Genomic DNA, 15,717 nt, shown 5'->3' on the forward strand with positions numbered 1-15,717 from the left:
ATGTAGTAAAGGCAACACCTCCTGGAGAGGATTAATTCTGAGGGAAGGGAAGTGGCGAAGGAGTAGAGATATTTGACACTTCTCTCCTCCTGTTTCTGTTTGTGCGTGTTGCTGTGGTTCTGGTCAGTAACTGGCTAAAAGAAGTCTGGAAGCCATGTCGGAGTTTTGGTTAATTTCTGCCCCCGGCGACAAGGAAAACTTACAAGCCCTGGAGAGGATGAACACGGTAACCTCCAAGTCCAACCTGTCTTATAACACCAAGTTCTCGATTCCTGACTTCAAGGTAAAGTTCCTGGGGAGAGAGGAAGGACATGATGGTTTGGGGTGGGTGGGTGTCTCCTGGGAAGCCAAGGAGAAAATAACAGGTCAAAAGCAGCAACGCTGAGGATAAGCCTGGGGGGGACGATGCACAGGGAAGTCAGTGGTCTGGATGGGACTTCGTGCCACAGCCCAGAGTTAATTGTGGTTCCTATGGACCCAAAAACACAGGACAGAATGAACAGGGAGAGAAGGGTGTGGGTAGCAGTGTCTTCAAAAAAAAAAAAAAAAAAAAGAAAAATGGGGAGAATGTTTTCCACACCTAGGCTCTTGTGAGTTGTTCTAGGATTCTTCCTGTTTTGTCTTCGACATCCAAGAAGCCCCACAATACAGTTGAAATGTACAGGCGTGGAGAGCTTCGGTCTTGATTGTGCTCTTGAACTGGAAGCAGGGTGGGAGATTCAGATGGAATCTGATGGAGAGGCAGGAAGGGAACGTAATGGTAACAGGGCCGATGGCAGAAAGACACGAGGCAGGGAAGTCTAAGGGTTCTTGCTGTGGAGAACAAAGTTAGAATCTAACAAATGTGAGAGAGGAACAAGGTGTGCAGTCTTTTTACTTCCGAAGAGTAGCCTTGTCGCAGTCCTTCCTGAGATTGTAAGCTTCCAGAGAGAAGAGGCTTGAGGCATTTTTCAATGACAGCTATGCAGATGCACTGTGGGTGCTGGAGGGATGGCCCTAACTGCCCAGCGGTAGCCGTTCTAGAAAACTGCCCTGTCCTCTTTTTCAAACCTCAGTCGGCCAGTCTACCAAAAGGGCTGCACCGTCAGCATCATTGGTGATGCGACCCTATTTGCTAGCGTTTATCGAGCAGTATGTTGGGGGCCAGGCACTTTGAACACACCATCTGGAATGTTCACAAGGCCCACGTTATAGATCAGGAAGGGCGGGGAAAGGAGACGAGGGTGGTAAATCTGGTAAGTGGCGGCACTGATTTCTGAATCCGTGTGTTGCTGCCACTGTTTGCCTGGCGACCGGCGCTGTGGAGGTCAGGGAATTCAGCATCCACTCGCCGCTTACTCTTTGTAAGGCAATGTGTTAGACTGGAGGGAACAAAGATAAGAGGCAGGACCTCTGCCAAATATGGCTTAACATCAGATCGCTTGAAAGAGAAGCAAACTGCACTTACTAGAGGTAGCTGTGCTTCATCATTTCCTAACTGCCTTTCTTAAGGTATTTCTCAAAGTATTTTTTTTTATATTAAAGTATACTTGACACGCAGTGTTAATCTTAATTGCTTTTTAATGTCCGATGGGGGATTGGTAATCTGAACACAGAGTCTCTCCTTCTGATTCCGGGAAGAGACCTTTCAATACAGTTTTGGGCTGCGTAATAATTTTCACATTAAGAAATAGATCGTTATAAGTAATCTGAAAAGAGAAAGACTTGCAGGAATGATGAGGTGGGGGGAGGGGAGGAAGCTGGCGCCCCCCCCCCCCCCCCCCCGCAAGATCATTGTTAATAACAGCAAAGCAGAGCAGAGACAGAGATTGATTGGACATCTTGGAGAAGAAAAGCGTTTAGAAGTGGTGACTTCTTGGGGCACCTGGGTGGCTCAGTCAGTTAAGCATCCGATGCTTGATTTCAGCTCAGGTCATGATCTCAGGGTCATGACATCGAGGCCCATGTTGGGCTCTGCGCTGACAGCACAGAGCCTGCTTGGGATTCTCTCGCTCTCTCCGCCCCTCCCCTGCTCACACGTGTGCATTCTTTCTCTCTCTCTTAAAAAATAAATAAATAAAAACTAAAAAAAAATGGTAACTTCTTTAACTTGCTTTCTGGTACATTTCCTCCTCAGCGATGGGGATTGATCATGTGACCAGCAGACTGCCACTTTAAGAAGATAATGAGCTGGGGTCCCACAATGATACAGAAGTTGCTCCTTCCTGTGGCAGAAATGTAACAGTTCATCCTGTTGGCAGTAATAATAATAACAGCTAAACTTTAAAAATGAGAAAATATCCCCAATCCGCTGATTTCTCTTAAGAGCTCTTCCCAATTTCCAGTTTGGCCGTTGACCCAGAATAACTAAGGCAAGACGGAAATCACAGAAGTCCCTGCACTGTTGTTGAAAGTGACCTACACCTTCCCTGCCATAAAGCACGAGCCGCTAATGTCTTTGCAACCTTTCTAGGTGGGGACCTTGGATTCCCTTGTTGGCCTCTCTGATGAGCTGGGGAAACTCGATACCTTTGCTGAAAGGTAAACAATTTCTTATTTACTGCATACAAGTGAGAATTTGATGGTGTTGTCAAAGGACACAGCCTCTTGCTTTGCCTGAACCCGTGCTTGTCCAAACCCGGTCCTAGAGGTCACATCAAGAACCAGTGTGGAGATGCCTGGGTGGCTCAGTCGGTTGAGCTTCAGACTCTTGATTTCGGCTCAGGTCATGATCTCATGGTTTGTGAGTTCGAGACCCGCAGGGGGCTCTGTGCTGGCAGTTCGGAGTCAGCTTGGGATTCTGTCTCCCGTTCTCTCTGCCCCTCCCCCACTAGCTCTCTTTCTCTCTTGCGAATAAAAATAAACTTTAAAAAAATTGTAAAAAAGGAGCCAGCGTGACTCTGCATGAGGGCCCCAGGTCAACAGCAACACTTGGGGTCCCTTGAATGGTTGTGTTTTTTTTTTTTTTTTTCCTGGAGGCAGCAATACTGGGGGGCTGCCTTCAAAAGGAAGAGGCTTATGGCATAAGGTGCTGAAACCTTTAGAAAAATAATTGATGCGGTTTCCCCTGCGGCTTTTGCATTTTAAAGTTTTTTGTTTGGTTTTGTTTTCGTGGTAATATTTGCTCAAAGTGAAAGATTCAAAGTACAGAAGGAAGGCTATCCAATTACATTAAGCTTTCCTCTCATCTGGTTTCCTCTTTCCTGTTTCCCTCATTTCCTTCTTTTGAGGCAACATTATTATAATCTTTAGGAGCACCTTCTGGAGACAGCCTGTACATGTGCAAATACCAAAAACAGTTTTACACAAATGACTGCATATATCCTGCACCTTGCTTTTCTCACTTAATCACGTATCTTAGAGATAGAGGTGTTTGGTTTTGTTTTTTTTTTTTAATGTTTCTTTATTTTTGAGAGAGAGAGACACAGTGTGAGCTGGGGAGGGGCAGAGAGAGAGGGAGACACAGAATCCGAAGCAGGCTCCAGACTCTGAGCCATTAGCACAGAGCCCGATGTGGGGCTCAAACCTACGAACCGCGAGATCACGACCTGAGCCGAAGTCGGACGTTTAACCGACTAAGCCACCCAGGCGCCCTGCTTAGACACAGTTTCACAGCTGGGTTTTTCTACTGGCTGTATTAGCATGAATAGACGTGCCCTAATTTACTTGTATTTCCCTATTGATGGGCATTTGAGTCTTCTGGTCTTTTGCTATTACAACCAATGCCGTCTTGATGGTCCTTTTGTCTACTTCTTTGCGCACCCGTGGGAGTGGGTCATAACAAGTTGAAATGCCGGGTCAAAGAGTATTTGCATGCAACGTTGTACACATATGCCCGCATCCCTTCTCCAAGGAATTGTTCCCTATCCACACTCCCACCAAAAGTACATGAAGATATTTTAAAGTCTTCAAGGCATTTATTTATTTATTTTTTAATTGCTACAAACCCGGTACATAAGCATTAGAAAATATATATGGATCACAGAAAAGCGTGAAAACAAAAATACAGATCACCAGGAGTTATGCCATTCAGAGAAAACCACTGTGATGTTATATCGTATTTGCAGTGGGTACATCCAGTTTTTTTCTACCCGTGTTATTTACGCATGCATATGTTAGTAACAGTGACATCATGTTATATGTGTTTGTAACTTGCTCTTCTCTTCATATCTTAAACTTTGTTTTTTTTTTTTTTTTAATTTTCTTAATGTTTATTTTTGAGACAGACAGACAGACAGACAGATTCTAAGCAGGGGAGAGGCAGACACAGAATCCGAAGCAGGCTCCAGGCTTCGGGCTGTCGGCACAGAGTCCGATGCAGGACTCGAACTCACCAGCCGTGAGACCATGGCCTGAGCCGAAGTCAGATGCTTAACTGACTGGGCCACCCAGGCGCCCCATTCACATCTTACACTTTGGCTCTCGCCATTAACTCTTCCACTGTAGTGTTACGTCATAGAGATTTGCCATAATTTGTTTATTTGGGTGTTTTAAAATAATAATAATCCCTAGTTTGGCTGAAACTGAAAACATGTTGCTTACCAGAGGTTCTCATTTAATTGAAAAAGAATGCAGGGCCGCCGGGGTGGCTCAGTCAGTTAGTTGAGAGAACGACTCTTGATTTCGGCTCAGGTCATATCCCAGTGTCGTGGGATCAAGCCCCATGTGTGGCTCTGTGCTGAGTGTGGAGTCTGCTTAAGGCTCTCTCCCTCTCTCTCTCTCTCTCCGCCCCCGCCCCCCCGCCTCTGCTCCACTTCCCAGCTTGCATGTTCTCTCTCTCTCAAAAAAAAAAAAAGGAAGACAAGAAAAAGAATACAGATGCAGTAGATGAGGAAAATGGTCCATGACGGCCAGGTCCTGACTAGGACACAGACCCAGAGCCAGCCCCCCGCTGGATCTCACCACCTCCACAGAGGGTTTCAGATCCTCAGGGCCTGTCAACATTGCTGTTTTGTCTTTTCAGTGCAACGGTGATGTGACATGTCACCGCTTTGTTTTAACACGTTGAAAAAAAAAATTGTTTAATTTATTTTGAGAGCAAGAGAGGCAGAGAGGGAATTCCAAGCAGGTTCCATGCTGTCCGCGCACAGCCCGACGCGGGGCTCGATCCTGTGAATGGTGAGATCGTGACCCGAGCCGGAATCGAGTCAGATGCTTAACCGACTGAGCCCCCCAGGCGCCCCCCTCCGCATTTTTATAGGAGTCCTACTGATCTTTGTCTGCGTCCCGTCCTGGTTCTCTTCTGGTTTTCTGCTTCTGTTGCGGCTCACCCACCCCTTGCCTGAGAGTGGAAATCAGCCTTTGTTGGTAACGTTTTGCTACATGGAGGATGCTGCTCTGGCCACCTAAAGGCAGCCCTTGTCCCCAAGTAGTTTGCAGCACTGGAGTCTTTGAAAAAGAAAACAAACCTTTGGCTTTCTCATCTGTAAGATGGGATAGTACGGAACATCTCTGCTTCCATAGAAGAATGAAAGGGAGTGAAATCATGTAAATCAAATACTGTCAAATCCCAGGACAGGTTCTATGAAAAATGGACACCCCCCCCCCCCCCGAAAGTGGCTTGATCCCTAAATATCAACTCCTTTCTTAGGCTGCTCTCCATAGGGAGGTGGGTCTGACAGGCACCATGGAGGCCAGCCCACTGTCCTAGGCTGGCCATTGCTTTCAGTTTTCTCAGCAGCCCTGACAAACCACTTCATGAGTCCCTATAGTGAGAAGTGGCAATATTGCCTTTAAGAAGAGAATTGTTTCCAGGCCTCCTGCAGAAGTGACAGCTAGTCAACATTTTTGCCTTTCTAGACTTTTCTAGACCCTTCTAGATCTTTCTTTGCTACCAATTATCTGCCCTAGTGCAGGTCCTTAGCCTGTTTCTTACTCCCCAAAGTCTCCTCTAGCTCTAAAATTCTGTGATGCTGGATTTTCATTTCCACCTTCATTTCCTTTGTGTTTTGCTTCGTTTTTATTCGTGTTCTGTTCCACACCACTGGTTGCATGGCTTGTTTGTGCGGGTGGCACAGCGTGTGTTGAAGAAATAATATGAAAGTATGTGAGCAGGCAAGGTTAAGGCTATCATCGGGAACCAGAACCTATATGAATTAAGATGTTTTCTAAAAACAGGGCTAGGTGTGGTGAGAATTGACAGTCACTGTGTGTTGTTTCAGTCTTTTTCGTTGTGGGTACATGTTCTCAGGAGCCTTCCTACCGGCGAGAAAGGAAAATGGTGTGATCTGAGCCCCCTTTATTTCTAGTATTTATCTGGCCCGGGGGCCGAGGTACTTTGTCTCCGGAGTTAATACTGGAGCTTGGAGTCCAATAATGGGATACACTAACTGACAGGCTTCGGGGCTTTGAAATGCCCTACCTCATTCTTTAAAGAGTCCTCGAGTGTTATTAGCTAAATAAATGCTAGCTGGGTTTGTAGCTCAGGCAGCACAAACCTGTCGGCACTGCTTCTGGCCAGGAGAACAGAGGAGGGACAAGAGTTTTCAGGGTGTATTGTTTCCATATCCTTTTATTATTTATTTACTCGGGGCACTAGAGTGTTTTTCCATGTAGCTGGAAGGCAGGTTTCGCTTCCTGGCTTTTCTCTCTCCCTCTCTCCTTTTGTTTTGTTTTGTTTTGTTTGTTTGTTTGATTTCTTCCTCCATGGTGACTTTGTTAATTTACTCTGTATTTACCCTGTAATTCGCAAACATTTGAGAAACCAAATGATTCCATCTTGAAAAAGGCGCCCCCCCCCCCCCCCCCATTAGCAGTTGTTTAGAGTTCTTCCCAGTGTCTTAGCTTGCTTCGCGATGCTGATTGAAATATTGCATTTCACAGATGCTTAGACACCCGTATATACCTCCTGGGTTTCTGTGGTACATTGGTGACTGTCATTCGCCACTGAGCACAGTACCTACCTGTGGTATAGCTGGTGGCTTCTCTTTACCCGTGTGGTTCCATGAAGTTGGCTGAGGGTTAGCTCAAAGATGTGGATCGAAGATTACGTATCTGAGTGTGGATGTCTGCTGAATGATGCAGATCTTAAGGAGTGGGTTCTTCTAAGGGCATTCTAGAAAGCTGGTTTGGTTTTTTTTTAATTTTTTTTAACGTTTATTTATTTTTGAGACAGGGAGAGACAGAGCATGAGCAGGGGAGGGTCAGAGAGAGAGGGAGACACAGAATCCGAAACAGGCTCCAGGCTCTGAGCCGTCAGCACAGAGCCCGACGCGGGGCTCGAACTCACGGACCGCGAGATCATGACCTGAGCCGAAGTCAGACGCTTAACCGACTGAACCACCCAGGCGCCCTTGAAGGCATTTTACAGAGAAGAAAGGGGCGCCTGGGTGGCTCAGTTGGTTAAGTGTCTGACTCTAGATTTCAGCTCAGGTCATAATCTCATGGTGTGTGAGTTCGAGCCCCGTGTCAGGCTCTGCGCTGACAGCTGCGAAGCCTACCTGGGATTCTGTCTGTCTCTCTCTCTCTTCTCTCTGCCCCTCCCCACTCATGCTCTCTCTCTCTCTCTCTCTCTCTCTCTCAAAATAAATAAGCTTAGAAGAAAAAACCATTTTTTAAATAAAGAGAAGCAAAATATAAGTTAAAAAATTACCCTGGCTGCATGACATTTCTTCAAGTCACTGGACAAATATCAACTGAACACCTTTTAATGATCTGGACTCCTCTAGGTGTCACAGTCCTAACCGGATGTGTTCGCTGTTCAGCTCTTAATGACTGTTTCCGACCTCCCCCTCCTTGTAAATCCCCAGTAGTACCCACTCATGCTGCTCAGCTCACCCTGTCCTAATACAACCAGGCGCCCCCCTGCGTCACGGCACTTAACCACAGCGCGCTGTAAGGTCCCTGAGGCTGGTCACTGGTACACGTAGCTCCCTGTACCTGTAACGTTCTAGGCCCTCAAAACCAGCTGAATGAATGAATGGAAGAAAGAATCCTGAAATATTAGAGCTGCACGGAGACCCCGAGAGAGCTAATCTAACCCCTTCATGTTCCAGATGAGGCAACGTGCCCAGAAAGATGCTCTTAGAAAGAGCTTGGATGGGCTCAGGGCAGCAGAGAAGGAATAGAGCCTTGACCCAGATTCACCAGTCAATCATCATGATGTTTTTTAAATACAACATTTAGGGGCGCCTGGGTGGCGCAGTCGGTTAGGCGTCCGACTTCAGCCAGGTCACGATCTCGCGGTCCGTGAGTTTGAGCCCCGCGTCAGGCTCTGGGCTGATGGCTCAGAGCCTGGAGCCTGTTTCCGATTCTGTGTCTCCCTCTCTCTCTGCCCCTCCCCCGTTCATGCTCTGTCTCTCTCTGTCCCAAAAATAAATAAACGTTGAAAAAAATTTAAAAAACAAAACAAAAAAAAAAAAAACAACATTTAAAAATGTCTTACTCATTGACATTTCACAAAGTATTATATTTACACATTTAAAAAAATGAGGGGGCGCCTGGGTGGCTCAGTCGGTTAAGCGTCCAACTTCCGCTCAGGTCGTGATCTCATGGTTTATGGGTTCGAGCCCCGCATCGGGCTCTGTGCTGGCAGCTCAGAGCCTGGAGCCTGCTTCGGATTCTGTGTCTCCTTCTCTCTCTGCCCCTCCCTCGCTCATTCTCTTTCTCTCTCTCAAAAATAAATATTAATTTTTTTTAAATTGAATGATATAGAACGGTACAAAAAGAAAATTCCAGCTTACCCCTGTCCCTCTCCCCAGAGGCAATCATTATGAGGATTTTGTATGGTTCCTTCCTTGGTAAACAAAACAAAAAAATACACATACGTTCATGCTCTAGCCCTAATATTTGTAAACTTTGAACACCTTATTTTGAGGTATCTATTAAGTACAGGTTTTTAAACTTAGATATGTCCCAAGCATTTAGGACAGAACCTATCACATGGTTAGTGCAACAATCCTACTGATAATTTATTTAAGATTACGCTGAGGGGCACCTGGGTGGCTTAGTTGGTGAAGCGTCTGACTTCGGCTCAGGTCATGATCTCACGGTCCGTGGGTTCCAGCCCTGCGTGGGCTCTGTGCTGACAGCTCAGAGCCTGGAGCCTGCTTTGGATTCTGTGTCTCCCTCTCTTTCTCTCTGCCCCTCCCCCCGCTTGTGCTCTGTCTCTCTCTCTCTCTCAAAAATAAATATTAAAAAAAAATTTTTTTTAATGATAAAAAAAGAGATTACACTGAAATTATGGGAGATTAACATTCTTATCATTTTGTGTACTTCTGTGAACACAGTACATCTTTCAATTGGCTGAACTCCTTTTCTTTCGTCCTCTGGTAGAGAACTTTCATGTTTCATTCAGTAAAATTCCTGCACAGTATCTCGTTGATTACTTTCCTCCAAATTTTGTTTTTTATTTAGTTCCTATTAGAAATGAAATCTTTTCTCTACATGTTTACGATTTATAAATTGGGATTTTCATGTATTAATTTTATGGCCCACAAATGCCCTGAACTTCCTTACTGAAAGCTAAGGTAAGGTGCAAAGGAGTCTAGCTCCAGAATCCTCAATTAAAAAAAAAATTTTTTTTTTAATGTTATTCATTTTTGAGAGAGAGACAGAAAGACAGAGAACCAGTGGCGGAGGGGCAGAGAGAGAGGGAGACACAGAATCCAAAGCAGGCTCCAGGCTCAGCACAGCGCCTGACGCGGGGCTCGACCCCACGAACCGCGAGATCATGAACTGAGCTGAAGTCGGACGCTTAACCGACTGAGCCACCCAGGCGCCCCCAGAATCCCCCATTTTTTTTAAAAAAAGTTTACTTTATTTTTGAGAGAGGGAGAGACAGGCAGAGAGAGAGAGAGAGGCAGAGAGAGAGGATCCCAAGCCGGCTCCACGCTGTCAGTGAGGAGCCCAACACGAGGCTCGAACTCACGACCCTGGGATCATGACCTAAGCTGAAATGAAGAATCGGGCGCTCAATTGATGGTGCTCCCAGAGTCCTCATTTTTAACACAAAATTAAGATTGGTCTGTTGTGTGACAGCACAGAATAACAAAGCCACATTAGTGTCGGAATGATGATGGCTCCGTAAAAAGAATTTGGAAGAGTTCTCTGTTCTCCATCCTCACTACACTGTACACATGGGGCCTTGAGCTCTTGAGAGGTGGCTAGTTTGGAATGAGATGGGTAAAGTATAAAACATCAGATTTCAAAGACTTAGTACCAAAAAAAACAAAAGGAAAATCTCAATAAACATTTTATGCTGGTTACCTGTTGAAACAACCATGTTTGGGATAGCGGGTTCCATAAAATATATTATTAAAATTAGTTTCACTGTTTTTTTTTTTTTTTTTAATTTTTTTTTTTTCAACGTTTATTTATTTTTGGGACAGAGAGAGACAGAGCATGAACAGGGGAGGGGCAGAGAGAGAGGGAGACACAGAATCAGAAACAGGCTCCAGGCTCTGAGCCATCAGCCCAGAGCCCGACGCGGGGCTCGAACTCACAGACGGTGAGATCGTGACCTGGCTGAAGTCGGACGCTTAACCGACTGCGCCACCCAGGCACCCCTCACTGTTATTTTTTTAACACGGCTACTAGAAGATTTTAAATTACATATGTGGCTACATTATATTTCTATTAGACAGCATTGGGCTAGAATTCTAGACAGTGCTTCTCAAACAGACAGGTGAATGCCCTGGGGATCTTGGGAAAATGCAGATTCTGACTCAGTGGGTCTGGGCTGAGCCTGGGATTCAGCATTTCTTTCTTTCTTTCTTTCTTTCTTTCTTTCTTTCTTTCTTTCTTTCTACATTTATTTATTTTTCAGAGAGAGAGAGAGAGACAGAGTACAAGCAGAGGGGTGCAGAGAGAGGGAGATACAGAATCCTAAGCAGTCTCCAGGCTCTGAGCTGTCAGCACAGAGCCCAACACAGGGATCGAACTCACGAACCGTGAGATCGTGACCCGAGCTGAAGTCGGATGCTTAACCGACTGAGCCGCCCAGGAGCCCCTGGGATTCAACATTTCTTACAAGCTCTTCAGTCATACTGTGCTGCTGGGTTGCAGACCACACTTGGCATGTCACTTCCAGACACTGAAATCAGTGGCTCTTAAACTGCCGGGTGCATCAGACTCATCTGGAAAGTTTGCTAAGAGATAGATTCCTGGGGGCGCCTGGGCGGCTCGGCCAGTTAAGCATTCGACTTCAGCTGTAGTCATGACCTCACGGTTTGTGGGTTCAAGCCCTGCATCGGGCTCTGGGCTGACAGCTCAGAGCCTGGAGCCTGCTTCGGATTCTGTGTCTCCCTCTCTCTCTGCCCCTCCCCCACTTGCAGTCGGCCTCTCTCTCTGTCAAAAATAAACATTAAAAAGAAAGGAAGGAAGAAAGGAAGGAAGGAAGGAAGGAAAGAAGGAAGAAAGAAAGAAATAGATGACTGACTTCTCCAGAATTTCTGAGTCAGTAGGTCTAGGTGGGGCCCGAAAATCTGCATTTTCAGTGTGAAGTCAGTGCTGTTTCCATCTTCGGACATTCGAAGTGCTCTTGTGACCTCATATCTTGCTGCTTTTTCTGAGCGTTCCGCGGTTGCCTGGTTCTCTTGTTCTCATTGTATCGAGAGCACTGGGCTGAGCCTGGGATTCAGGCTCAACGTACGTGTGTGTAGAAACGACAGTTATCAATGGTTTTCATACCTGCTGTGTCCACGTGTTCATACAGGGCGCGGTTTGCCGTTCTTGCTGGATGCAAAAAAGCTGACACTGGAGCCTCCACCGAGGGCTGCACTTGATGTCCTGTGTGCCTCTGTTTGTGTTGTTTTTGGTCTTGAGTTCTCCACCACCCTGTTCTGGCAGGTGCCGTTCACGGATCGCTCGCTGGGTGCCAGGCACCGTATCAGGCTCTGTTCAGTTCTCTATTTCTTATGAAATCTTCACCACAGCCCTGCGGACGGCGTGACTATCCTCCTGTTATAGACGAGAATATTGACGCACACGGAGTGGAATTGTGTGTGCAACGTCACGTGGCTGATCTACCTGCCCCAGCCAGAGGCTTTGGCACATGGCTTGGTTAGCTTCCCCCCTGCCTGCCTGCCTTTATCCCTTCCTCGGGGGCCCTGCTGTGGCGATCTCTGCTTTGCCTGAGGTGGCCCAGTACCTGACAGTCCCCGCCCCCACCCCCCAGCTCCTGGGAGCTCTCACCAAACCAGAAGTCCGGCCAGCAGGGAAGGAAGGAATGCCGGCTGGCTGCTTTGTGTGCAGCAGGCCTGGGGTCAGGGTCAGCCTGAGGCAACATTGTGAAATCCACAAAATAATCCTTTGGAGGCTAACTTTAGTAGAAGGCGCTTACTTGCATCTCGGATCTCTCCCGATCCTGGGACCCTAGGGCTCCACTGTCCTTCGGACCTCAGCCCAACCACGTTCACCCTGTGCTCTGAGTTGGCTCGTCACACCTTACGTGGATGGCAGCCACTTATACTCCCCTGATATTCAGGGGCTGGAGGGGCAAGTTAAAAACAATTTTTTTTAACACTTACTCATTTTTGAGAGACAGAGAGTGCAAGTTGGGGTGGGGCAGAGAGAGAGGGAGACAGAGACTCCGAAGCAGGCTGCAGGCTCTGCGCTGTCAGCACAGAGCCCGACGCGGGGCTCGAACTCGTGAACCTTGAGATCGTGACCTGAGCTAAAGCCGGACGCTCAACCGACTGAGCCACCCGGGGCCCCAATCCTGTTCGATCTTAACGCATTTCTAGGAAGTTGATCTCAAGACCAGGGACTCTAAATGGAGATTAGAAAGTTTATAATAAATTTTTTTTTTTTCTGAGCAGGTAATACATTCACATGCATCAAAGATAAAAACAATGAGAAGTCTCCCTTGCACTCTCCCCCCTGGGTGACCCCGTCCCTGGCCTCTGCTGAAGAAAGCTAGTTTTAGGAGTTGCTTCAATACATTTTCAGTGCTTCCTAATGCAAACGCAAGAAAATTCCAGTATATATTTGTATTGTTTCCCTTTTTAAACACAAAGTAGTACTCCACATGCGCTGGGGTGTATCTTGCTGATTTCTCACTTAGCGTTATATCCTGGGAGATTTCTCCTGTTGGTCCATAAAGAGCTTTCTGTCTTTTTAAGCTAGCCAGCATTCCACATGGGGACGGTCCCATAGTTTATTGACCAGCCCCAAGGTGGGCACTGGCTTATTTACTCTGATGGGGAAGGGGGCTCTTGGCAACGGTGTCTCGGGATATAATCTTGCACCTTTACCGTTACTCTGCATGGGAGAGAGTGTGCGTGTATCTGCAGGAAGGATTCTCAGAGGCAGACTGCTGGGTCTGAGGGCCCTATGCTTTTGTAATTTTGACAGATGTTGCCAGATGTCTCTGGGTTGACCCTTTTGCCTTTCCACCCGCAATGAAGGCCAGTCCGCATTTCCCTAACCCGTTCTCATAAAGCGTGTTGTCAAATGTTGGGTTTTTATGAACTTGACAGTTAAGTAACGCTGCCTGGGTATAGTAGCTTTTTTTTTTTTTTTAATGGCTCTATGTAGACAAATGATAAGCCATAGATAGCAAGTTTTCAAAGTGGACAATTTGATGAGTTTTGAGACACACACATCTGTGAAGCCACCGCCACAGCCAAGATAATGAACATATCCTTCCCCCCCAAAGTTTCTTTGTGCCTCTCTGTGATCAGTTTCCTTCTCAGCAGTTTGAGCGCTGATATGTTTTCTGTCCCTATAAGACTGTTGGCGTCTTGTAGAACATTTGTATGAATAGAATGAGGTGGTGTGTACTCTTCTTTTTTTGGTCTGGGTTTTCCATGCCACATCATTATTTGAGATTTATCCTTGTTGTCGTGTGTCTATTAACACATTTTTTAACTGCTGAGTAATATTCTATTTTATGGGTAAGCCCCAATTTCTTTATCCATTTACCTGGTGGGGGACACTTAGATGCCTTCCAGTTTGGGACTATTGAAAAGAAAGCTGTCATGAACATTCATGTAAAATCTTTGCATTGGCGTATGTTTTTAATTTCTCTTAGGTAAATACCTACCCGTTGAGGCAGCTGGGGTCCTGGGTACACAGAGTGTGGGTACACATCCCCTTTGACCCTCAAACCTTTGGATTGCTTCCTGGCCCTATGGGATGGATGTGGCTTGGAGGAAGGTCACCTGGGGACCTTCTAAAGCCTGGGGTCCCCTGTGGTCCCAGGACATGGCCCCCTTGTCATGGGCTAAGCTTACTATTTCAGTTGCATTGAGTACTTAGAATTTTGTGGACACGGGGAATACTAAGTTGTCGTTGTTGTTGTTGTTTAAGGAAATGGCCATTCTTTGAAAAGATCACATTCTGGGAGAAGAGGTAGATGACTATAGAGATCATTTCAATCCCGTGTGACACGTGGACAAAGCAAAAATGGGGGAGGACCGTGATAGCTCTGAGGAGCACCGGTCCAACATCCTGCTTCACATCTTAAGGCACTTGTCCAGCCGGCCGGCATTTGCTGGGCATCTGTGCATTTTCCAGGAACCACTGTATTTTCCTTGGAGCTGGTGGTCGTACAATTCGTAATTTTTCAGAGCTCTCTTTGTTTGGGCGGAGCACCCAGATGAGGAAACCAACACTTCTGACAGTATGATAACTGCTATGGTGGAGGGCAGTTTCTAGGGAGCCCCATGGGGGCAGCAACTATGGTCGCTTTGTTCACTAGCGCTCCCGCATAATATTGCCTGGGACATAATGGACCGTGTGTTTCTATTGAGGGCAAGAGGCAGCATGTACTGGGTGGGGGCGTTATCCGATGCTCTCTTGTGTTTGTTAGGGGTGGACTTACCACAAGGAGGGGCACTTGGGCTGTTGTTATAAAGGGTGAGTAGCATCCAGGTGGCTCGAGATATTCCAGGTGCCTGCAGAGGAGGCTGGCGCGGGACGGGCAGTGGTGAGTGGGTGGGGAAGGAGAAGACCAGACAGGCAGGAGCGTTCTTTGTAAACTCTGCTCAGAAACTCGAACATCAATATTGGAACTTCTTGGAAAACCACGGACGTAGTTGAAATGGCCCAGTGGCACGCTAAGCTGTGTATTTTTAGAGATCCCTCTGGTTGCCGTTGGCAGGATAGAACAGGAGGGGTCCAGACTGAGCGAGGCAAGACAACCAGAGAGGAAGGCATTGAAGGAGAGTTGGAGAAAGATGACGTGGCCCGCCTCGGACAGTGACCCGGGACAGGGCTCAGGCAGGTTTGTGGGAACTATAAGATTATAGCGGTGATGGAAAAGGAAGGGGCAGAGCCAAGGAGCTTAGGAGAAGGTGATGACATCCAGCCTAAAGGGCCACATCCGTCCTTGACCTTCTCCTCCAGACTGGGTCTTCAGCCTCAAAGCCAAGAGAAAGGCTGGGGCGTGTTCTGAAAAATTAAGGTATAATTCACACACCGGAATATTCACCCCTTCGATGTGCGCTAGTCATTGGTCTCTGGTATATTTCCAGAGTAATGCAGCCGTCACCACCATCTGGTTCCAGAACCGTCTCATCATCTCAGAAGGAAGCCCTGTGCCTCTTCGCCACCACCCCCTCCCTCCTCCATCCCCCCAAACCACTTGCTGTATGGATTTGCCTGTTCTGGGCATTTCATGCAAATAGAAAGCCTGGGTGTTTTCTGATAAACCAAGAGAAGTAACACCTTCCCTGATGATTACCATGAAATGTGTGTTGACGGGCCCTAGAAGGTGATTGACCTTGAGGGGAGTCCCGTAGTCAGAGTGGCTGGGAGGCCCCCAGTCTGTGGCCTTGAGAAAATGTTTGCCTGAAC

General features: G+C 46.9%; 1 protein-coding gene across 11 annotated transcripts in view; it reads left to right on the forward strand.

Annotated features, from left to right (window-relative positions):
- The window catches only part of ATP6V1C2 (ATPase H+ transporting V1 subunit C2), a 62,595-nt gene that overhangs the window by 1,229 nt on the left and 45,649 nt on the right, over positions 1-15,717 (forward strand). For all 11 annotated transcript variants that reach the window (XR_015248868.1, XM_086700014.1, XM_086700015.1 and 8 more), the window contains exons 2-3: positions 128-283; positions 2,453-2,520. Coding sequence is in view for 10 of the 11 variants with exons in the window: in XM_086700014.1 (XP_086556140.1) it covers positions 155-283; positions 2,453-2,520 (197 nt within the window). In the remaining variant the exon portion in view is untranslated. The remainder of the gene's footprint in view (positions 1-127; positions 284-2,452; positions 2,521-15,717) is intronic.

This window comes from Puma concolor, chromosome A3 (genome assembly GCF_028749965.1).
Source record: "Puma concolor isolate L17-30 chromosome A3, mPumCon1.1.hap2, whole genome shotgun sequence".
Taxonomy (NCBI): domain Eukaryota; kingdom Metazoa; phylum Chordata; class Mammalia; order Carnivora; family Felidae; genus Puma; species Puma concolor.